The 25386-nt window shown below is 40.4% G+C and overlaps 1 protein-coding gene across 8 annotated transcripts in view; it reads right to left on the bottom strand.

The window, feature by feature from the left end:
* The window catches only part of arhgef12a (Rho guanine nucleotide exchange factor (GEF) 12a), a 194674-nt gene that overhangs the window by 66311 nt on the left and 102977 nt on the right, over nucleotides 1–25386 (bottom strand). For all 8 annotated transcript variants that reach the window (XM_061878260.1, XM_061878263.1, XM_061878265.1 and 5 more), the window contains 5 exons: nucleotides 12914–13012; nucleotides 7076–7125; nucleotides 6858–6915; nucleotides 6604–6776; nucleotides 6376–6495 (listed from right to left, as the gene is read on the bottom strand). In XM_061878260.1, coding sequence (XP_061734244.1) covers nucleotides 6376–6495; nucleotides 6604–6776; nucleotides 6858–6915; nucleotides 7076–7125; nucleotides 12914–13012 — 500 coding nt within the window. The remainder of the gene's footprint in view (nucleotides 1–6375; nucleotides 6496–6603; nucleotides 6777–6857; nucleotides 6916–7075; nucleotides 7126–12913; nucleotides 13013–25386) is intronic.

The following is a 25386-nucleotide window of genomic DNA, read 5'->3' as shown; positions in this document are numbered from 1 at the left end:
AGACGAAGAAAATGTCAGCAATCGTCATGCACACGTCAACCAATAAGAATTAGGCGGGGGAGGGTCATGGCAGAAGTGTATTGTGGGTCATGCAATGCTAACTGCTATATGCTACTGCCGTAGCTATTAAAATGGATCATTTCAACGTTGGCTGTAATTTATAAAAACCGAGAAGGGCTGAACATAAATGGCACCGCAAAGGGAAAAAAAAGTGAAATATGCAGCAGAAAACGATAAGAGGAAGCGGCGCATACCTTTGGAGTTAGCAGAGTTGTTTAGAAGCGACATTGAGGAAGACGATTTCATGGGATTTATCGATTAGGAGTGAGAGATTGTTTGGTAAAGGTATAGCATGTTCTATATGTTATAGTTATTTGAATGACTCTTACCATAATATGTTAGGTTAACATAGCAGGCACCTTCTCAGTTGGTTATTTATGTCTCATATAACGTACACTTATTCAGCCTGTATATATATATATATATATATATATATATATATATATATATATATATATACATACATATATATACATATATACATACATATATATATATATATATATATATACATACATACAAACATATATATATATACATACATACAAACATATATATATACATACATACATACATACAAACATATATATATACATACATACATACATACACATATATATACGTATATACATACATACATTCAAACATATATATATATACATACATACATACACATACATACATACATACATACATATATATATATATGTCAGGCACCTTCTCAGTTGGTTATTTATGCGTCATATAACATACACTTATTCAGCCTGTATATATATTTATGTATATATATGTGTGTATATATGTATATATATATATATATATATATATATATATATATATACATATATATAATTGCCTTTCAAATGTCTATTCTTGGTGTTGGATTTTATCAAATAAATTTCCCCCAAAAATGCGAATTGTACTCCAGAGCAACGGATATACGTTTTTTTCCTTCTTTATTATGCATTTTCGGCCAGTGCGACGTATACTCCGGAGCGATTTATAATCCAAAAAAATTCTATTTTACACAAAGTGAAGGAATTGCTAAATGAAAACGCATTGTATATTTTGTATAACTCACTGATTGTTCCATATCGTTACATACTGTATTGAAGTGTGGGGTAGTGCCCGTAAAATATATTTAAATCCAATCTTCTTTCTGAAGAAAAGAGCTGTAAGAATCATTACTGGAAATGCATGCAGGGAACCCACTAAGCCAAGATTGAAACTTATTAAAATTTAATGAACTGGCAGAGTATAATATCCGAATAATAGTAATTATAATCTGAAAGGAATTGAGATCTTTAATAAATCTTGATTTAGAACAGTGATAATGGAAATAAGTATTTTAATCAAAGGTGTTGGTTTATGGGACAATCTTGACAGTGGAATTAAACAATGTAAATTTTCTTTTTTATTTTAAATATAAAAAAATAATTCCAAAGACATGCACCTGGGGATAGGTTGATTGGCAACACTAAATTGGCCCTAGTGTGTGAATGTTGTCTGTCTATCTGTGTTGGCCCTGCGATGAGGTAGCGACTTGTCCAGGGTGTACCCCGCCTTCCGCCCGATTGTAGCTGAGATAGGCGCCAGCGCCCCCCGCAACCCCAAAAGGGAATAAGCGGTAGGAAATGGATGGATGGATAGTGAACAACAGGCTGAATAAGTGTACGTTATATGAGGCAAAAATAACCAACTGCTATGTAAACCTAACATATTATGGTAAAAGTAATTAAAATACTATAACATATAGAACAGGGGTAGGGAACCTGCGGCTCTAGAGCCAGATGTGGCTCTTTTGATGACTGCATCTGGCTCTCAGATAAAACTTAGCTGACATTGCTTAACACGATAAGTAATGAATAATTCCGCTGGTAATCACAGGGTTAAAAGTAACGTTCAAAATATAAAACATTCTCATACATTTTATTCCATCAATCCAAGAAGTCACATTAATGGTAAGAAGTATTTCATTTATTATTTGTTAGCTTCAGAATAACAATGTTATTAAAAAGAATAAGAGACTTATTATACTCTAAAAATGTTAATCTAACTTAAAAATGCGCACATTTAGTTGTATTCAGTGTTAAAAAATATTGGTAACACTTTAGTATGGGGAACATATTCTAAGTAACAAATTAGGGGACCATATAAGGGTTAGGGTTACTAATAAGCAATAATTCTCAGGTTATAAGGGAAGATTCTTAGTTAATGGTTTACTGCTTGTAAAATAAGGCCATGCAGAAAAAGGCATTAAGAAGTACTTAAAAATGACTAATTAAGAGCCAATATGTTACGAATGTGCATGTTAATAAGCAACTAATTAATGGTGAATATGTTCTCCATATCAAAGTATTACCAAAATATAATATGGCTCTCACGGAAATACCCTTTTAAAATATTTGGCTTTCAATGCTCTCTCAGCCAAAAAGGTTCCCAACCCCTGATATAAAACATGCTATATGTTTACCAAACAATCTGTCACTCCTAATCGCTAAATCTGATAAAATCTTATACGTCTAGTCTCTTACGTGAATGAGCTAAGTAAATAAATGATAAATGGGTTGTATTTGTATAGCGCTTTTCTACCTTCAAGGTACTCAAAGCGCTTTGACACTACTTCCACATTTACCCATTCACACACACATTCACACACTGATGGAGGGAGCTGCCATGCAAGGCGCCAACCAGCATCCATCAGGAGCAAAGGTGAAGTGTCTTGCTCAGGACACAACGGACGTGACGAGGTTGGTACTAGGTGGGATTTGAACCAGGGACCTCGGGTTGCAATATTATAATTGTAATTATATTATTATATTATATTATATTATTATATTATTAATTATATTATTATATTGTAATATTATTTGATATTTTACGGTAATGTGTTAATAATTTCACACATAAATCGATCCTGAGTATAAGTCGCACCAAACTATGAAAAAAACTGCGACTTATAGTGCGAAAAACACGGTAGTTGTGCAGTTATGAGTGAAACAGCGCTGATAATAGCAAAATTGGCCATATAGTGAAATAAACAGTGTTTACATTACACGAGGATATACTGCATACAAAGATGGCACAGACACAATAGAGTAGCTTTCCACAAGTTCTTACAGTTGTGATCAAAATTATTCAACCCCCACACAATTTTGGTGTTTTAGCAAGTTGGACATTTATTCCGTATTTTGTTGATAGTCATATCAAATAAAGATGTGTCAAATAGACAAATGCAACTTAAATTGTAACACTGTATTTTACAAAATACCAAAAAAGGACATTTTCTTAATATCTCATTGACAAAATGATTCAACCCCCAAGTTCCATGCATCTTTAGTACTTAGTAGAACACCCTTTGGCAGTACTGACATCCTTCAAAGGTGATACATAAGCTTCTTGCAAGCATCTACAGTATTTTAGCCCATTCCTCTTGGGCAAAGGCCTCCAGTTCATTCATATTCTTGGGCTTCTTCAAGTCCCACCACAGCTTTTCTAGAGGATTTAGGTCTGGCGACTGTGAAGGCCACTCCAGAGTCTTCCAGTCCTTCTTCTGCAACCACCCTGATTATTAATTTGGAGGTATGCTTGGGATCAGCTTCCTCACTGACTTCATGACATTTGCAGCTAATATATCCTGCTAGGAAATAGAATTCATAATGCCTTGAACGCGCTGGAGATTCCCGCTACCTGAGGCAGAGAAACAGCCCCAGAGCATGATTGACCTCCCACCATGCTTAACAGTAGGCTAGGTGTTCTTCTCTTTATAAGCTTCATTTTTTCTCCTCCAGACATAACGTTGATTCATAGGCCCAAAGAGTTCCAGTTTTGTCTCATCACGCCATAGAACAGTTTCCCAAAACCTTTGGGGTTTGTCCAGGTGATTTTTGGCATACTGGAGTCTATTTTTCTTGTGCCTGGTAGTCAGAAATGGGATGCGCCTGGGAGTTCTGGCATAGAGGCCTTCATTGTCTGGGACGAAACCTGCGTTCCCCCCCTCTGCAATGTCCTGTTGTAGTTCCTCAGCTGTTACCCAGGGGTTTGTCACCACTGTACGCTTCAAATACCGGACAGCAGTTGCACACAGCATCCTCTTTCTACCACGCCCAGGTAGTGTTTCCACTGTGCCTTTAGCTTTAAACTTGCAAATTATGCTCCCAACTGTGTCTCTTAGAATGTGTAATGTCTTTGCTATTTTCTTTAATCCAAATATACTTTCTTATGAAGAGAATTTACCTCCTCTCTTGACTTCTTTGACCACTCCCTGGACTTCACCATGTTGCAAATACACCATTGACCATCCACAAGAAGCTGAGCGTCACAGTCTTTTTCAATCAGTTTAATTGTTTGTCGTTATGGTTCTATATCTACAGGTGTTTTCAACACCTGATTGAAAATACCTTATTCAAATTCTGTTCTTAAAGGGGAACATTATCAGCAGACCTATGCAAGCGTCAATATATACCTTGATGTTGCAGAAAAAAGACCATGTATTTTTTTAACCGATTTCCGAACTCTAAATGGGTGAATTTTGGCAAATTAAACGCCTTTCTGTTTATCGGTCTTTTAGCGATGACATCAGAACGTGACGTCACCGAGGTAACACACCCGCCATTTTCATTTTCACATTACGAACACCGGGTCTCAGCTCTGTTATTTTCCGTTTTTCGACTATTTTTTGGAACCTTGGAGACATCATGCCTGGTGGGTGTGTTGTCGGAGGGTGTAACAACACTAACAGGGAGGGATTCAAGTTGCACCACTGGCAAGAAATCTGCCGCCAGACCCCCATTGAATGTACCAGAGTGTCTTCACATTTGACCGGCGATGCTAAGACAGACATGGCACAGAGATGTATGGATAACCTGCAGATGCTTTTGCAACCATTAAGTCAACGAAATCACAAAGGTGAGGTTTGTTGATGTTGTTGACTTATGTGCTAATCAGACATATTTGGTCACAGCATGACTGCTAGCTAAGCGATGCTAACATGCTACGCTAATCGATGCTAATATGCTATTTACGCTAGCTGTATGTACATTTGAAACTAGATACCCACATTTAATGCGAAACAAACACTTACCAATCGACGGATTTAAGTTGCTCCAGTGTCACAAGATGCGAAAGTCCTGATCGTTTGGTCCGCACATTTTACCGGCGATGCTAATAAGGCAGCCGTGCTATGGGCCACTTCATTAGGTACACCCACGCTATGGCCGAATAGCGTCAATAGCTATTCGCTCAATATCTTCAATTTCTTCTTCAATTTCGTTTTCGCTATCTGCCTCCACACTCAGACCATTTGTTTCAATACATGCGTAATCTGTTGAATCGCTTAAGCCGCTGAAATCCAAGTCTGAATCCGAGCTAATGTCGCTATATCTTACTGCGGTAACCGCCATGTTGTTTGTATTGGCAGCACTGTGTGACGTCACAGGGAAATGGATAGTGGTTTACAAGATAGCGAAAATAAGGCACTTTAAAGCTTTATTTAGGGATATTCCGGGACCGGTAAAATTTTGAAAAAAACTTCAAAAAATACAACAAGCCACTGGGAACTGATTTTTATTGTTTTTAACCCTTTTGAAATTGTGATAATGTTCCCCTTTAAGAAACCTTCTTACTGTACCAAAAATGAACCGAACCGTGACCTCTAAACCGAGGTACTTACCGAACCAAAATTTTTGTGTACCATTACACCCTTGTTATCTATCTGTCGCTATATCTTGCTGTGGTAACCGCCATGTTGTTTGTATTGGCAGCACTGTGTGACGTCACAGGGAAATGGACAGTCGCGTCGCAAATAGGGAAAATCAAGAACTTTAAAGCTCTTTTTAGGGATATTCTGGGAGGTGTAAAATTTTGAAAAAAACTTCGAAAAATAAAACAAGCCACTGGGAACTGATTTTTATTGTTTTTAACCCTTTTGAAATTGTGATAATGTTCCCCTTTAAGAGTTTTATGATCTTCAAGGGGTTGAATAATTTTGTCAATGAGATATTAAGAGAAATGACACTGTTTGGTATGTTACAAAATATAATGTTGTAATTCAAGTTGCATTTGTCTATTTGACGCATCTTTATTTGATATGACTATAAACAAAATACGGAATAAATGTCCAACTTGCTAAAACACCAAAATTGTGTGGGGGTTGAATATTTTTGATCACAACTGTAATCCTCAAACAAGATCAGGATTAATGTTGGTCTGGAGCCTGCTCTACTCTCAATGATACAAAGACCTTAAGGGTGTTGCTGATGCCGATTTGACACCCGACTGTTTATTTTTCAGGAAGCAAGTGTCGATCTGTTCTACCTGAGTTGCGCCAGTGGACGTGAGGAGCTGACCCTGCGGCTGTGGAATGTATTTCTTAGCTTCCTGGCTGTCTTTCAGTAGTTTGGGGGAGGGGTTTCTGCCATACTCCTCCTTCATTGCCTAGACGGGACAACAAGAGATGCACAGTCCAAATAATGCAGTACAAGCAGAAGAGGCTTTTAAATCATTCTGTATCCGTGCAAAGCATGTTAAGTAATTCATAAGCACCCAATGAGGTTGTGTGGAAGCGAGGCGGTCGTGAGGGCTGTATGGGCGCTCTGTTGCTGGAGAGTTCGGGGAGGAAATGCTAACGCCCAGCATTTCAGACTCGGCTTCAGACAGGGGGATCTGGGTGAGCCCCGGAGGGCGACCCAGCACGGTGAGAGCCACATAGGAGCCCGCTAGAACCGGAAAAATCAACATTCGGTTATTGCTTGAAAGTAGCATACTTTTTTAATATTAGAAGAAGACAAAGGACTTACATTTGATAAGCTTCACCACTTCAATGTGGTTTGAATGTGTAACAAGAGTCCCGTTAACCTGTAAGGCATCATTTGTAGCATGGACTTTAATACACAAGCTTATCTACCTAATAATCAACAGTGATGATTGGCCAGAAGGTGGCAGCCAACAGACTGTTTTGCCCTTGGGCAACAAAACATTTGACTTGAACATAAAAAGAGAGGCAGACAATCGTTACCTTGATGATCCTATCTCCGGTCTGAACACCTGCCCGCATTGCAGCCCCATCTGGCAAACACACAGTCAACACAGAATTAAAGTAACCGGAAGACAAATTGTTGCCAAGAAGAAAATCCTACCCGGCAACTGTTTTGAGTACCATAAGAATGGTTAGATTTCATGACGGACCTGTTTCACAGCTCCGCAGCAAACAGAGGGATTTAGTTACAGTGTGAGACAGGTTTATTATGACTTTTGTCAGCTGAAACAGTTTTTCTTCATGATAGATAAGTGCTAGCGAGAGGAATGACTGCCAGGTTGATGTCATTAGAAATGTGTGGAATGGAAACACTGCTTGCTTGATATCAGAGGTGGGTAGTAACGCGCTACATTTACTCCGTTACATCTACTTGAGTAACTTTTGGGATAAATTGTACTTCTAAGAGTAGTTTTTATGCAACATACTTTTACTTTTACTTGAGTATATTTATAGAGAAGAAATGCTACTTTTACTCCGCTCCATTTATCTGCAATCAGCTCGCTACTCGCTACTTTTTTTTTATCGATCTGTTAATGCACGCTTTGTTTGTTTTGATTTTGTCAGACACGCATTCAAAGTAGGAACTATGCATGCCTGCGTTTCACCAATCAAATGCAGTCACTGGTGACGTTGGACCAATCAAACAAAACCAGGCGGTCACGTGACCGTCACACGTCGAATCCGACATGTTGAAAAACTTATTGGGGTGTTACCATTTAGTGGTCAATTGTACGGAATATGTACTGTACTGTGCAATCTACTAATAAAAGTTGCAATCTATCAATTACTAATAAAAGTTTCAATCAATCAATCAAAAGTGTAAAGGAAAACAGACACTTTTTATTTCAACCGTACTTCCCGTCAAAAGCCTAAAGACTGATCGCACAGTTCCTGTCTTCACAATAAAAGCGCCGCTCCATCGCGCCTGCGCTAACAAAATAAGAGTCTCCGAAAGCCAGCGCAAACAAGCTAGCAAACTACGGAGTTTGCCGCCAATGTATTTCTTGTAAAGTGTATAAAAACCAATATGGAAGCTGGACAAATAAGATGCCAAAAACCAATGAGTTTAATGATGTATTAGACAGAAAGGAGGAACTTTTTTTCTCCTCCATTTGAAAATGTGGACATTATCAGCACTTTACTGTCTGATTCCAATCAATGCAAGTCATCAGAATCAGGTAATACACCAACTTGTATTCTTGTCTTCATGAAAGATAGGAAATTATATGTTAAACATGCATGTATATTCATTAAAACACCTTTAACATGTCAACAAAAATGGCAAAATAAATAAATATAAACTACATACAGTATATATAAAGGTATGTATAAATGACATGTGTGTGTATATGTATATATGAGGTAGATCACCTCGACTTGGTCATTTATTAAGTAATTGATTAACGTTGAAAAACTTATTGGGGTGTTACCATTTAGTGGTCAATTGTACAGAATATGTACTGTACTGTGCAATCTACTAATACAAGTTTTAATCAATCAATCAATCAATGAATACCTACTGAGCCTATGGTGCTGTTAAGTTATTGTGGCTCAATTTGCCTTAATTTTTTTTTATTTTAATGTATTATTATTTAATATATAATATTGTTTTAGTTGCTTAAGAGATATTCCTGGTTTTGAATTTGCTCATTGCTATTTTTATGTTTTTGTGCATTATTTGTTGCTGTAATCATTAAACAAACAGGTTACTCATCAGTTACTCAGTACTTGAGTAGTTTTTTCACAACATACTTTTTACTTTTACTCAAGTAAGTATTTGAGTGACTACTTCTTACTTTTACTCGAGTAATAAATCTGTAAAGTAACAGTACTCTTACTTGAGTACAATTTCTGGCTACTCTACCCACCTCTGCTTGATATGGACAGAACATCACAACAAGACTCAATAATACATGAGACAGGTTGCGCAGTTCTCGGTGCAGATCAAACGTTTTATAGTATTGTTAATTATATGGGGTTATTACTTTGTAAAGAATATTTGAAATAATCTTTATTTACGCCGAGCTACAAAACAGCCTGAAGACAGAATATTTTGCATACCTCGTAGCACGCATGAGTGCACAAGATGCTAGGCCTCCTTGTCTTATCCAAAGGTGTATTTTTGAGATAGTCTGGTGTGTTGTAGGAGATGATCTAGTTTCACCTATTTGGGTTAAAAATATTTTTTTGCAAACAAGTAATTATAGTCTGCAAATGCTGTGTTGTTGAGTGTTGGTGCTCTAACCGTATTATGCTCTTTCATATCAGTCGGTGGCAGCCGGTAGCTAACTGTTTTGTAGATGTCGGAAACAGCGGGAGGCAGTGTGCAGGTAAAAACATGTCTAATGCTTAAACCAAAAATAAACAAAAGGTGAGTGCCCCTAGGAAAAGGCATTGAAGCTTAGGGAAGGCTATGCAGAACGTAACTAAAACTGAACTGGCTACAAAGGAGAAAAAACAGAATGCTGGACGACAGCAAAGACTTACTGTGGAGCAAAGATGTCGTCCACAATGTACATCCTGACATGACATGACAATCAACAATTTCCCCACAAAGAAGGATAAAAACAACTGAAATATTCTTGAGTGCTAAAACAAAGTAGATGCGGGAAATATCACTCAAAGGGAAGACAGGACACTGCTACAGGAAAATACCAAAAAAGGAGAAAAAGCCACCAAAATAGGAGCGCGGGATAAGACCTAAAACGCTCCACACAGGAAGACACCAAAAAACTCAAAATAAATCACGGCGTGATGTGACAGGTGGTGACAGTACACCTACTTTGAGACAAGAGCTATAGTCATGCATGCTTACTTATGCTTTAAATTCAATCCAACTCATTTTGAGCTAATGAGTTTCATTTTTTTGTTTTTTGCTGGTGGTGTACCTCTGCATTTTGTCAATGAAAAAAATGTGCCTTGGCTCAAAAAAGGTTGAAAAACATCCATCCATCCATCCATCTTCTTCCCCTTATCCAAGGTCGGGTGGCGGGGGCAGCAGCCTAAGCAGGGAAACCCAGACTTCCCTCTCCCCAGCCTCTTCGTCTAGCTCTTCCCGGGGGTTCCCGAGGCGTTCCCAGGCCAGCCGGGAGACATAGTCTTCCCAACGTGTCCTGGGTCTTCCCCGTGGCCTCCTACTGGTTGGACGTGCCCTAAACACCTCCCTAGGGAGGAGTTCGGGTGGCATCCTGACCAGATGCCCGAACCACCTCATCTGGCTCCTCTCCATGTGGAGGAGCAGCGGCTTTACTTTGAGTTCCTCCCGGATGGCAGAGCTTCTCACCCTATCTCTAAGGGAGATACCCAAACTCATTTCGGCCGCTTGTTCCCGTGATCTTGTCCTTTCGGTCATGACCCAAAGCTCATGACCATAGGTGAGGATGGGAACGTAGATCGACCGGTAAATTGAGAGTTTTGCCTTCCGGCTCAGCTCCTTCTTCACCACAACGAATCGAGGTCTCAAGGTTGGCAAGTATGATATTTGAGTAGCTAATTTCAGTTACGGAAGCAGTGCGCCACAGTAAAGTTACCGTACCGCAACACTGCATCCGTCAGTTATAATTAGGGTCCTTGGCCCATGTCAAAGGACTCCACAGGAGTCCTTTGACATGGGCCTATTGAAACTGGTGCGTTTTATTATTATTCTGCACCTATGCGCTGTAATTTGACCCCCTTAACATGCTTCAAAACTCACCAAATTTGACAAACACGTCGGTATAGCAAACCTTCCCAACATATCAAGCAACCAATCCCCCAAAATTGAAATCTCTAGCGCCCCCTAGGAAAACATTACAGACAAAACTGCATGTAACTTCTGTTAAGAATGTCATAGCGACATGAAACAAAAACTCCTATGTGGGTCCGACTTAGACCCAATTTTCATACACTCACTTCTTTCAGCAAAAATCTACAGGAAGTTGGCAAAAACCCCTTCAAAATAAAGTTTTCGCAAAAAAATGCAATTTTGGCCTCTTTGCGCTGTAATTTGACCCATTTAAAATGCTTCAAAAGTCACCAAACTTGGCGCACACATAAGGACTGGCGAATATTGCGATGTAATGAAAAAACCAAACCCCAAAACTCAAAATTGCGCTCTAGCGCTATTTTTGAATAAAACACTGAAAAAACTGCTCCTAGGAAGAAAACACAGACAAAGTTGCTTGTAACTTCCGGTAAGAATGTTGGAGAGACATGAAACAAAAACCTCTATGTAGGTCTCGCTTAGACCTACATTTCATATATTGACAACCCCCAACAAAAATCCACAGGAAGTTTGCAATCCCCCCTTCAAAACAGAAGTTTTGTAAAAACCGGTCACCTTTCTTCAAACATTATCTCCTCTGAGTGCGTTTGTTGTTTTGGCTTCAAACTCGCACAGGAGAGAGATTGAATCCTTCTGATTAAAAGTATATAACAGAGTTTTGATAAGTTCTCAGGTTTTGATTTTACGCGCCTTCAAAGAACCCCTGTGCAAAGTCTCCCAAAAAATGTCATTTTTGCCTCTTTGAGCTGTTATTTGACCCCCTTAAAATGCTTCTAAACTCACCAAACTTGGCACACATATCAGGTCTGGCAAAAATTGCGATCTGATGAAAAAACCTAACCTCAAAACTCAAAATTGCGCTCTACCGTCCCCCTAGGAATACAACAAGGACAAACTGCTCCTAGGAAGAAAAAACAGACAAAACTGCTTGTAACTTCCGGTAGGAATGTCAGAGAGACATGAAACAAAAAACACTATGTAGGTCTCACTTAGACCTACATTTTAATAATTAACATACTTTGGCAAAAATCAACAGGAAGTTTGATATTTTCACTTCAATACAACAACTGCATTACTTTCACAATGCATTAGATTCTCAAAATAGTGGCTCCAAGGCGTCTTCTAACGCTTATCTGGCCGTGGGTCTCGGGGGCAGCAGCCAAAGGCGGACCCGACCAACGCTGCTTGCAGCTTTAATTTTTACTTTGAAACTTGTTTACTCACAAAAAGTGTCTGTTATGTGAAAGCGGAATGTTGATATCCTTCTACAAAAATCAACAGGAAATTGGCAATAACCCCTTCGAAACAAAAGTTTTGTAAAAACCCATCACCTTTCTTCAAACATTATCTCCTCTGAGCGCGTTTGTCGTTTCGGCTTCAAACTCGCACAGGAGAGAGTTTGAACCCTTCTGATTAAAAGTTATTGAAAGAGTTTTGATAAGTGCTCCGGTTTTGATTTTATGACCCTTCAAAGATCAACTGCGCTGATGCTGCTGCGCTGCTGTTGTCTCAAGATGGCTACTACCACTGGACAAAAGTATTGGGACCCTTAGAACTAACACTAAGCAAAAGAATTGGGCCACGTAGGACTAACAGTAGACAATGACAATGTGAAATGGAATTAAATCTTTTTTGTCCTCAAAATTCTACACACAATACCCTATAATAATAGCAGCTACTATCCATGCTTCTACTGCTTATCCGGGTCCGTCCAACGCTGCTTGCAGCTTTAATTTTTAATTCATTTTGAAATATAAACGGTCTCGTGAACAGCCCAAACTAGTCCCTAAGTGTTGAGTCAGAGAGCGAAACAGCAGCCAAACAAAGAGCGCTAAACAATGGCGAGCGGCGATGACAGTTCTTTCTTTGTAACCTGATAACAACCCACACCATCCTCCCCAGTCAGCAACACACTATGCCAGTGACCGCACATCCTGTCAAAAAAGTCCCCATCTTTAAAAAAATAGCGCAGCTTCTCTCAGGAAACATACAGTCGGCGGCAACAAATGAAGTGCAGGAGAGAAGCTTTAACGAGGAAAGAGTTGAGACCTCACCTTCTTTGACAAGCTGCACAAACACAGGGTTGTCACCGCTGACTGTGAGCCCGAAGCCATTTTCGTCTTTCGGGATGATTACACATCGCTGGACCAGACCTGCGGAGTGAGACAGGAAAGAAAAAGTCAAAAAGCTAACACCTGTATGAAATGTCACACACATGAAGACAGTAGCATGCTAAAATTGCAAAATAGCTTGCAGTTTTCATGCTATCACTTAACACGTTTGCGTTTATATTATGTTGTGTGTGTGTGTGTGTGTGTGTGTGTGTGTGTGTGTGTGTGTGTGTGTGTGTGTGTGTGTGTGTGTGTGTGTGGCGAGAACAGCTGCACCATGTCCTTTTGACAGGAAATGGTGGAAACTTTGCTACATGATAAACATTTTAAGGGGGAAACCATACTTTTCGGTTTCTTAACACATGGTTTCATTTCGGCTTATCTAACGTCTGGGTGATAATAACCGTACTGACAGGACAAAACAGTGTAAATAGATTTGTTACAAAGCCAGAAAATCTGCATTTTGAGCTACTAGCATGTTATTGTCTGACCCTTGAACTACTTTCTTGTAGTGACTGAGATTTCTTGCCCAGTGCTGCATCAACCGGAGAGGCAAAGGATCAATACGGGTGTTGTGGGGGGGGGCTGTCGAGTGGAAGGAATGGGAGCTAATAGACGGAGAGACGTTCGGGGAAGGGAAAAGCCCCAGGCTGGGGGGGGGGAAGGACAGGAGAGTCTGGGCTAAACGGGGCTGGGGAGCTGAACGGGGGGAAGGGAAAAGGACAAGGCAGGGGTGTCAAAGTTATTAAGCCATGAGAGCGAAAAGAGCTGGTGTGATTTTACCTCTAGATGTTGATCTGGCTTTCTGTGCTTAACTGTGGTTTAGGTATAGGTTTATAAAACGTTAAGGAACGGGAGTGCTGACATGGTCATTGATCCGGCCAATCCATCTGAACTAATGCATTATTTAGGAGCTTTAACTGATTCTTTTATCGGCACCCTTTGCTGAATCGTAACAAAAATGCACTCTCGGGACAAAGCTGACATTTAGAACTGATATAGCACACTCAGCCTATGCATCACAAATGAGAAGGAAGCCAGCCAGGCTTTACTGCAGAGCAACCTTACATTACACCTTAGCATCTTGCTACCAAATCTTTGACAAGAATAACACATGGATACGGATGGAATAATGTATAGATAATAAGGGTGTAATGGTACACAAAAATTTTGGTTCGGTAAGTACCTCGGTTTAGAGGTCACGGTTCGGTTCATTTTTGGTACAGTAAGAAGGTTTCTTAAAGGGGAACATTATCACAAATTCAAAAGGGTTAAAAACAATAAAAATCAGTTCCCAGTGGCTTGTTGTATTTTCTGAAGTTTTTTTCAAAATTTCACCGGTCCCGGAATATCCCTAAATAAAGCTTTAAAGTGCCTTATTTTCGCTATCTTCCAAACCACTATCCATTTCCCTGTGACGTCACACAGTGCTGCCAATACAAACAACATGGCGGTTACCACAGCAAGATATAGCGACATTAGCTCGGATTCAGACTCGGATTTCAGCGGTTTAAGCGATTCAACAGATTACGCATGTATTGAAACAGATGGTCGGAGTATGGAGGCAGATAGCGAAAACGAAATTGAAGAAGAAATTAAAGCTATTGAGCTAATAGCTATTGACGCTATTCGGACATAGCATGGATGTACCTAATGAAGTGGCCCATAGCATGGCTGCCTTATTAGCATCGCCGGTAAAATGTGCGGACCAAACGATCAGGACTTACGCATCTTGTGACACCGGAGCAACTTAAATCCGTCGATTGGTAAGTGTTTGTTTCGCATTAAATGTGGGTATCTAGTTTCAAATGTACATACAGCTAGCGTAAATAGCATGTTAGCATCGATTAGCATAGCATGTTAGCATCGATTAGCTGGCAGTCATGTCGTGACCAAATATGTCTGATTAGCACATAAGTCAACAACATCAACAAAACTCACCTTTGTGATTTGGTTGACTTAATGGTTGCAAATGCATCTGCAGGTTATCCATACATCTCTGTGCCATGTCTGTCTTAGCATCGCCGGCAGACACTCTGGTACATTCAATGGGGGTCTGGCGGCAGATTTCTTGCCAGTGGTGCAACTTGAATCCCTCCCTGTTAGTGTTGTTACACCCTCCGACAACACACCCACCAGGCATGATGTCTCCAAGGTTCCAAAAAATAGTCGAAAAAACGGAAAATAACAGAGCTGAGACCCGGTGTTTGTAATGTGTTGAAAATGAAAATGGCAAGTGTGTTACCTCGGAGACGTCACATTCTGACGTCATCACCACATGACCGATAAACAGAAAGGCGTTTAATTTGCCAAAATTCACCCACTTAGAGTTCGGAAAAGGGTTAAAAAAATACATGGTCTTTTTTCTGCACCATCAAGGTATATATTGACGCTTACATAGGTTTGGTGATAATGTTCCCCTTTAACAAAACCTGTCTCTCGTATAAAGTTTTTTTTTTTTGATTGATTGATTTAAGACTTTTATTAGTCGATTGCACAGTACAGTACATATTCCGTACAATTGACCACTAAATGGTAACACCCCAATATGTTTTTCAACTTGTTTAAGTCGGGGTCCACGTTAATCAACATTAAACTGCCTGAAGTTGTTGCTCAGATTAATTAAAATGACAAAACTTTTCTTTCTACATATAAAAAGTGCAACATTAAACAGTTTCAAGTCAACTCAGCCTCAGATTAACTTTTCTTACCCTCCCCCCCCCCCAGCCTGGCTAATTTGGCAGTAAGAGGATATATGGGCTCATTGTTCTTCCACCATAGAAGTGGGACAAAATCTAGTTTTTAATGGAATATGGACTTAAATCTGCTGCTATAAAAACATTTGTTATTGCTTTAGCCCTGCCTGACTCGCCGAGGAGAGGCCGTTTGAATGCGGTGGTGACGCTTTAAAAGGGTTAGCATGTGTTATGAGAGTAGCATATGTGCGTGTGGCCCTTTAATATGTGACAGCATGTGAGGTGAGTGTGTGGGCGAGCGAGGTGAGGGAGCGGTAGCGTGAGTGGGTAGTGTTTTGTTGGATTGGCTTCGTGCAAGAACTCAATAAAGCCACAATTTGCAACTAATCGCCGGACTCTTCATTTACGCTGGAGTCCGGAGCTGTGAAGACCCACTGCCGGGTAGAGTGAAGAGTGTTGCCCCCGAGAATACATCAGCCCTGGAGGAATGTCTCCCCTGCGCTCCTCGACTACGGTCTGGGAGCCGAAAGCAGGAAAGGTGCAACACGTTTGACAGAAGCAGCTGCTGAACAATGTCGGCAAACCTCCGTCCTCCATTGTTGTTCGCGCAGCCAACGTGTTCCCAAACGGGAGATCTTAACGAGGCAGGTTTTTACATGTTGTCCTAGCCCGGTCGCTGCTAGCATGTGTACTCGTTCGGTACAGCTCCGAACCGAACCGAAACCCCCGTACCGAAACGGTTCAATACAAATACACGTACCGTTACATCCCTAATGGATAATGAAAATGGAAATACAATGATGTCAATTCCCCCATAAATTCCCGCAGGGGATTATTAAGGTAAATTACACGTTATGGTCGACTTGTCACTACACTATACACTTCCTATGAATTTCCAAAATTCTCTATACTTATTTGATAACACGATAAAGCGAAAACATGTACATGTCTTTTAACAAAAAAAAAAAGGAAGTCACAATCTTTGTTCAATGAATGTTCTGCAATTTGTCGTCCCCAAAGTAAGAACTGAACCGCATTAGGTTTTCAGCACCAAAGGCTTGGAATAACCTACGATCGAATCTTCAACTTCAAAACCTTGTTACATTAAATTAGTTAAAAGCTTCTGTGAAAGGATTTCAGTTTACCTGGTCTGTGTGCACGTGTCATATGAGCACATGCTCATAGTAAACAACACATAAAACATCAAATTGTATGTGTTGTTTACTGTTTTTAATGTAAACCTTGCTGCTGCCCTCTTGGCCAGGTCTCTCTTGGAAAGGAGATCTTTGATCTCAATGGGATTTTTACCTGGTTAAATAAAGGCTAAATAAAACAAACTATTTAAACTCACTTCTTTATTGAAACCTGTTTCAAACTGTCAAGTATTTAAAATCAATACACCTCAACATATTTTGTACACCATTTAAATTGCAGTACCAGCTACCATATATTCAAAAAACAATAACAGTGGTCTACAACCTACAGTAAATAATCAATTTGGCTTCCTCCCACCTCCAAAGACATGCACCTGGGGATAGGTTGATTGGCAACACTAAATGGTCCCTAGTGTGTGAATGTTGTCTGTCTATCTGTGTTGGCTCTGCAAGGAGGTGGCGACTTGTCCAGGGTGTACCCCCTTCCGCCCGACAGTAGCTGAGATAGGCGCCAGCGCCCCCCGCAACTCCGAAGGGAATAAGCGGCAGAAATGGATGGAAGGATGATCAAAAAAGCGACATTAATAACTGCGCTTTGATAAACTCACAGGCTGACAAGTGCCAGCTCAGTAGCTTAAATTCTACCGTGGAAAAAAAAGCCATTCATGTCATTTCCCATTAAAGAACAACATACCCAATCTGAAGTTCAATAAAAATACTGCTGACTGAGCAACTAAGCTGTTCAATTGTGCACATTGAACCTACAAGCAGGGCTCCCTCTAAAGTGTCGCTCAGGGTGATTGTTCTATACTTCAAGGGGAACATTATCAGCAGACCTATGTAAGCGTCAATATATACCTTGATGGTGCAGAAAAAAGACCATCTATTTTTTTAACCGATTTCCAAACTCTAAATGGGTGAATTTTGGCGACTTAAACGCCTTTCTGTTTATCGCGCTGGAGGCGATGACACCCACCATTTTCATTTTCAACACATTACAAACACCGGGTCTCAGCTCTGTTATTTTCCGTTTTTTTGACTATTTTTTGGAACCTTGGAGACATCATGCCTCGACGGTGTGTTGTCGGAGGGTGTAACAACACTAACAGGGAGGGATTCAAGTTGCACCACTGGCCCGAAGATGCCAAAGTGTCTGCCGCCAGACCCCCATTGAATGTGCCAGAGTGTCTCCACATTTTACCGGCGATGACAGACATGGCACAGAGATGTATGGATAACCTGCAGATGCATTTGCAACTATATTACATTTCCTTCCACCCACATTTAATGCGAAACAAACACTTACCAATCGACGGATTTAAGTTGCTCCAGTGTCACAAGATGCGAAAGTTCTGATCGTTTGGTCCGCACATTTTACCAGCGATGCTAACGCAGCTATTCGGCCATGCTATGGCTATGAATAGCGTCAATAGCTATTCGCTCAATAGCTTCAGTTTCTTCTTCAATATTTTCATACTCCAACCATCTGTTTCAATACATGCGTAATCTGTTGAATCGCTTAAGTCGCTGAAATCCGAGTTTGAATCCGAGCTAATGTCGCTATATCTTGCTGTGGTATTCCCATTGTTTGTTTACATTGGCAGCACTGTGTGACGTCACAGGGAAATGGCCAGTGTCTTCGCAGAGAGCGAAAATAAGGCACTTTAAAGCTTTATTTAGGGATATTCCGAGACCGGTAAAATTTTGAAAAAAACTTCAAAAAATACAACAAGCCACTGGGAACTGATTTTTATTGTTTTTAACCCTTTTGAAATTGTGATAATGTTCCCCTTTAAAGAAAAACAAACAACGGTGTTTTTGTGACAGAACGTTAAAAACAAAACTGTGTAAAGATTTCATTGCAGTATAAGTACTTTTTCAGAAGATTTAACACTACCGCGATAATATCAACAGTGATCATTTTGGTCAAAAAAAAAACATAGCATAACATGTTCCTACGATTAAAAGTACATCCCTAAGTAGGGATAAAACGGTACGTGTATTTGTATTGAACCGTTTCGGTAAGGGGTTTTCGGTTCGATTCGGAGGTGTATCGAATGAGTTTCCACACGGACATATTAAGTAGCATACTGCACGTTGTGTAAACAATGCACATTTAGGCCCAACACACAGCATGCTAGCAACGACTGGGCTGCAATAGACTGACCATACCTCCTCTTTTGCGGGGCTGTCCGGGTGGAGTTTCTTAAATGCCTCAAATGCCCGGCATTTTAAGTTAGGGTTGCGTGTATTTTCAATGTACGTTCAGGGTTAAGAAGGGGTTAAAAACAAAACAAATTGTGCACGCAACATCATTCGTGAGGGAGGGACAGAGACAGAGAGAGCGAGAGAGTTATGAAAAACGCGCATGTGTAGCCAGGCTCTGCTTTTTATCCATAGATTTATCAGATTTTATTTGTTATTATCTATAGCAGGGGTGTCAAAGGTGTGCTAATGTTTTAAAGGCCCACGGCACATTCTAAAAATACTATTAAAATAAACAGAAACAAAAGTAAAATACAGAAGCTTAAAGGCTAAATGTAATTTAGAAAAAGTTGCAATGTTGACTAATAAAACAAAGTTGTTGTTTTTTTCTTTCAAACTGTTATTGTTCAAAACATAATATTGAATCAAAATCAATGTCATTATGAATTATTGACCTATTCAAGGTTCCCATTACTTCACATCAAATATTCCACTAAGAAAAATATTTTTGGTGGAAGATTTTGCAAATTTGGTAAATAAATAGCCCAAAAATGTATATTTTGTTGTTTTCTAACTGTACCGAAAATGAACAGAATCATAAAAATGTGAACAGTTTTAATCACGATTTGACATTAATGGCCATACAAGACTAAAAAGATAAAAACCACTGTAATAATATGTTAAAACTCTCATTATCTTTAATGCCAAGAATGAGGAGCAGAAGTAATATTTTTGTTCCAGCGCAAACATGATTTTGCCACTAAATGTATGCTGGACAATCCAAAAAAAGGTGACAAAATGTCAAACCTTCTATACGGTAATGCTGTACGCTGTTTAGGCCTGGGCTGATAAATTAATTCAAGGTACAATAAAAGAAAATGAACTTGATTACTTTACTGTCATCGGAAAAATTGCAATGTGTGTGTTTGTTGTCTTGGCCTCTCGCTTTCAATCAGGCTGGAAGAGGGTTTGCTATCCATAGTTCTCAGCACCTGGATGTGTTTATTTAACTGCAGGATTGAGTGAACTGAGTGAACCCTCTTGTCAGTCATCCACAATCTTTGTCTCAGTGGGCGGAGGCGGGACCACCAGCTCACATGCACAAGATGCACGGACAAAGCCTCGGTAGTACATTCTGCTCGATAGTGAGAATCCCAGCAAAGATTGTCCTTGTGTGGGAATAATTCATAAGCAACACGAGCCCATCAACACAGAAAATGTATCTAGTAGGTCCAATTGGTTGAAAAAAACAAAAAAAGGCAACAAAACAAAGCAACCAAACAAAAAAAACTACTAATGTTTTGCTAAAAAAAAGATTTAGAATATTTTCCTTGTTTGATTATTTTAGAAAATAAAAGTTATTAGCCTGCCAATTACAACAGTGGTAATTAGAAATAAGAGTTTATTGTGTTAAAATGGTTTGCTTGCATAATCAACTTCTTATGGCCAAGCTGCTTGTTAACATGCTTTTTGGATGTTATTTATACTGTTGACTGTCAATCAGGATGTGCAATAATGTTATGTTACTTACTGTGCCTTGTATATACTTTTTATTTTTATTTTTTTATTATTTTTAGCTAAGTACCGTGTGACTTGATGAAGGGTGGACTAGCAAAGTAAGATTTTCATTGTACGGCAAACTGTTTAACTGTGCATATGACATTAAACAATCTTGAATCTTGATTTTTTTTATTTATCTTTGCTATTTGGGCTTGTTGGACCCTAATTAGAATAATATCTAAGAATCACCTTTTGATATGATGTACTAACTCCATAAGTACACGAATGTGTACTTCATATTTACTGACATGCTAATTCTTATATTTACAGATTTTTTTTCCAAATTCCATTGTATGTTATACTCTTCTTACACCACCAGATGGCAGTATAAGTGTCCACATAAGTGGCCATAAGACCCCAATTCAGCAGTGTCCACAATTTTGGAAAGAAGAGCTAAAAAGGTGTTGTCCACACATGTGGCCACTAACCCTTTAGAGTTAATGTATTTTTTTATCAGGATTACATTAGTGCTTAATTTGCTCTCAAAAAATCCTGACGATTATTTCGTTTATGAGCAATAATTTGTGGGACGATAAATTGTTCAGCAAAATGTGTCCTAATGCTGTCGTCCTGCCAAATGTAACAAGAGGCATGCATGGGGCTGGGCGATATATCGATATATCGTGGGTTTGTCTCTGTGCGATATAGAAAATGACTATATGGTGATAATTTAATTTAAGTCTCACCATAAAACTCATTTGTATACTCTAGCCTTTAAATAGACTCCCTTTTTAGACCAGTTGATCTGCCGTTTCTTTTCTTTTTCTTCTATGTCCCACTCTCCCTTGTGGAGGGGGTCCGGTCCGATCCGGTGGCCATGTACTGCTTGCCTGTGTATCGGCTGGGGACATCTCTGCGCTGCTGATCCGCCTCCGCTTGGGATGGTTTCCTGCTGGCTCCACTGTGAACGGGACTCTCGCTGCTGTGTTGGATCCGCTTTGGACTGGACTCTCGCGACTGTGTTAGATCCATTATGGATTGAACTTCCACAGTATCATGTTAGACCCGCTCGACATCCATTGCTTTCCTCCTCTCCAAGGTTCTAATAGTCATCATTGTCACCGACGTCCCACTGGGTGTGAGTTTTCCTTGCCCTTATGTGGGCCTACCGAGGATGTCGTAGTGGTTTGTGCAGCCCTTTGAGACACTAGTGATTTAGGGCTATATAAGTAAACATTGATTGATTGATTGATTGATAATAAAGTATACGTTCTCACGCAGTTGCTTTTTAGCTGCTGGCATTACACTACAGGCTCATCCCACCCTTTGTTGTCTCTCCTTCTCACAGAGACGGAAAAGAAACGCATCTTTTTACATACGTCACATACGTATACGCCCTCGCGGAGCAGAGAGGTAGCGGCATGGTAACGTTAGCTGTGGTGCGAGTGGTAATACGAGAGAAAGAAGGTGGGAATCTGGTAACAAATGAAGGAAGAATTCATTCCCAAGAAAAACAGCAGGGAGTCCATCGTCTGGCGGTGGTTTGGCTTCAAGATGTCGAACAGACAGGCGTAATTTGTCAAGTGTGGGGCAAAAGCGTTGCTACAAAAAGTAGCAGCACTGCTAATATGTAGCATCATTTGAAACGTCACCTGCTAGAGAATGAAGAGTGCTTACTAAGCATGTCAACATCTCCATTCGGTGCCACACCAACAAAATGCTGAGGCAACCATTTCCACATCAACACCGTAACATAAGGAAATAAGGTCCCCAGTAAACTACTACATAGCGATTTGATTTCCTATTATGCAGCTCATTTTTATTTGACAGTTATTAAGATATCTTGTGTGACATTATGCACAAAAGTGCACTTTATTTGTTTTAAACGATTGTAGTGGCGTTCTGTACAAAAAGTGCACTTTAATTTAGTGTTGTTTTGATATGTCATCTTAGTGACATCATGCACAAAAGTGCACTTTATTTGTTTTAAACTATTGTAGTAGCGTTCTGTACAAAAAGTGCACTTTAATTTAGTGTTGTTTTGATATGACATCTTAGTGACATCATGCACAAAAGTGCACTTTATTTGTTTTAAACTATTGTAGTGGCGTTCTGTACAAAAAGTGCACTTTAATTTAGTGTTGTTTTGATATGACATCTTAGTGACATCATGCACAAAAGTGCACTTTATTTGTTTTAAACGATTGTAGTAGCGTTCTGTACAAAAAGTGCACTTTAATTTAGTGTTGTTTTGATATGACATCTTAGTGACATCATGCACAAAAGTGCCCTTTATTTGTTTTAAACTATTGTAGTGGCGTTCTGTACAAAAAGTGCACTTTAATTTAGTGTTGTTTTGATATGTCATCTTAGTGACATCATGCACAAAAGTGCACTAATAGCTTGTTTTAAAATGTCTCTGGCAATCTTGCACTTTTTGTATTGAAATGACATGAATGTTTGTGCCACTGCTTAATAACTGTTTAATAAATACAGTTTTGGTCAGTTGACTTAGTTGTGATTTCCCTCTCTGCATGAAAGTTAAAAGTAACATATATTAATGCAGAATGAAGAAGAATGTTTTAATGTAGACACATAGAATCATCATACTGCTGTGGTTATATGTATCAAGTGTTCATTCAAGGCTAAGGCAAAATATGGAGATATATATGGTGTATCGTGACATGGCCTAAAAATATCGAGATATATTTAAAAAAAAGGCCATATCACTCAGTCCTAGGCATGCATATTTATCCTCAAAATGTTGGATCGTTTTCCAAATTGTATGACTAAAAGGTGGCGACTTGTCCAGGGTGTACGCCGCCTTCCGCCCGACTATATCTGAGATAGGCACCAGCACCCCCCGCGACCCCAAAGGGAATAAGCGGTAAAAAATGGATGGAGGGATGGATGACTAAAAGGTTGTGATCCTTTCCAACATAGATGCCCACCCCGTATAGCCCGGTTGGTAGAGCGGCCGTGCCAGCAACTTGAGGGTTCCAGGTTCGATCCCCGCTTCTGCCATCCAAGTCCTTAGGCAAGACCCTTTACCCACCTGCTCCCAGTGCCACCCACACTGGTTTGAATGTCATTTTGATATTGGGTTTCACTATGTAAAGGTTTTACTAATTACGTATAAAATACTACACGGTCTAGCTCCATCCTATCTTGCCGATTGTATTGTACCATATGTCCCGGCAAGAAATCTGCCTTCAAAAGACTCCGGCTTATTAGTGATTCCTAGAGCCCAAAAAAGTCTGCGGGCTAAGGAGTGTTTTCCGTTCGGGCTCCAGTACTCTGGAATGCCCTCCCGGTAACAGTTCGAGATGCCACCTCAGTAGAAGCATTTAAGTCTCACCTTAAATCTCATTTGTATACTCTAGCCTTTAAATAGACCTCCTTTTTAGACCAGTTGATCTGCCGCTTCTTTTCTTTCTCCTATGTCCCCCCCTCCCTTGTGGGTCCGGTCCGATGACCACGGATGAAGTACTGGCTGTCCAGAGTCGAGACCCAGGATGGACCGCTCGCCTGTGTATCGGTTGGGGACATCTCTACGCTGCTGATCCAACTCCGCTTGGGATGGTTTCCTGTGGACGGGACTCTCGCTGCTGTCTTGGATCCCCTTTGAACTGAACTGTGTTGGAGCCACTATGGATTGAACTTTCACAGTATCATGTTAGACCCGCTCCACAGCGGTAAAAAATGGACGCAGGGATGGATGACTAAAAGGTTGTGATCCTTTCCAACATAGATGCCCACCCCGTATAGCTCGGTTGGTAGAGCGGCCGTGCCAGCAACTTGAGGGTTCCAGGTTCAATCCCCGCTTCTGCCATCCAAGTCCTTGGAGGGGGTCCGGTCCGATGACCAAGAATGAAGTACTGGCTGTCCAGAGTCGAGACCCAGGATGGACTGCCTGTCGGGACCAAGGATGGACCGCTCGCCTGTGTATCGGTTGGGGACATCTCTACGCTGCTGATCCAACTCCGCTTGGGATGGTTTCCTGTGGACGGGACTCTCGCTGCTGTCTTGGATCCCCTTTGAACTGAACTGTGTTGGAGCCACTATGGATTGAACTTTCACAGTATCATGTTAGACCCGCTCCACAGCGGTAAAAAATGGACGCAGGGATGGATGACTAAAAGGTTGTGATCCTTTCCAACATAGATGCCCACCCCGTATAGCTCGGTTGGTAGAGCGGCCGTGCCAGCAACTTGAGGGTTCCAGGTTCAATCCCCGCTTCTGCCATCCAAGTCCTTGGAGGGGGTCCGGTCCGATGACCAAGAATGAAGTACTGGCTGTCCAGAGTCGAGACCCAGGATGGACTGCCTGTCGGGACCAAGGATGGACCGCTCGCCTGTGTATCGGTTGGGGACATCTCTACGCTGCTGATCCAACTCCGCTTGGGATGGTTTCCTGTGGACGGGACTCTCGCTGCTGTCTTGGATCCGCTTTGAACTGAACTCTCGCGGCTGTGTTGGAGCCACTATGGATTGAACTTTCACAGTATCATGTTAGACCCGCTCCACATCCATTGCTTTCGGTCCCCTAGAGGGGGGGGGGGGTTGCCCACATCTGAGGTCCTCTCCAAGGTTTCTCATAGTCAGCATTGTCACTGGCGTCCCACTGGATGTGAATTCTCCCTGCCCACTGGGTGTGAGTTTTCCTTGCCCTTTTGTGGGTTCTTCCGAGGATGTTGTAGTCGTAATGGTTTGTGCAGTCCTTTGAGACATTTGTGATTTGGGGCTATATAAATAAACATTGATTGATTGATTGATAAAGCGCTTTGAGTCACTAGAGAAAAGTGCTATATAAATATAATTCACTTCAATTCACTTTACCCTCCATACGACCAGGAGGCGCT

The sequence above is a fragment of the Nerophis ophidion genome, linkage group LG18, assembly GCF_033978795.1.
Source record: "Nerophis ophidion isolate RoL-2023_Sa linkage group LG18, RoL_Noph_v1.0, whole genome shotgun sequence".
Classification (NCBI taxonomy): Eukaryota; Metazoa; Chordata; class Actinopteri; order Syngnathiformes; family Syngnathidae; genus Nerophis; species Nerophis ophidion.
Note: the sequence above shows the minus strand (reverse complement) of the source record. Positions and strands in the feature narration are given on the sequence as shown.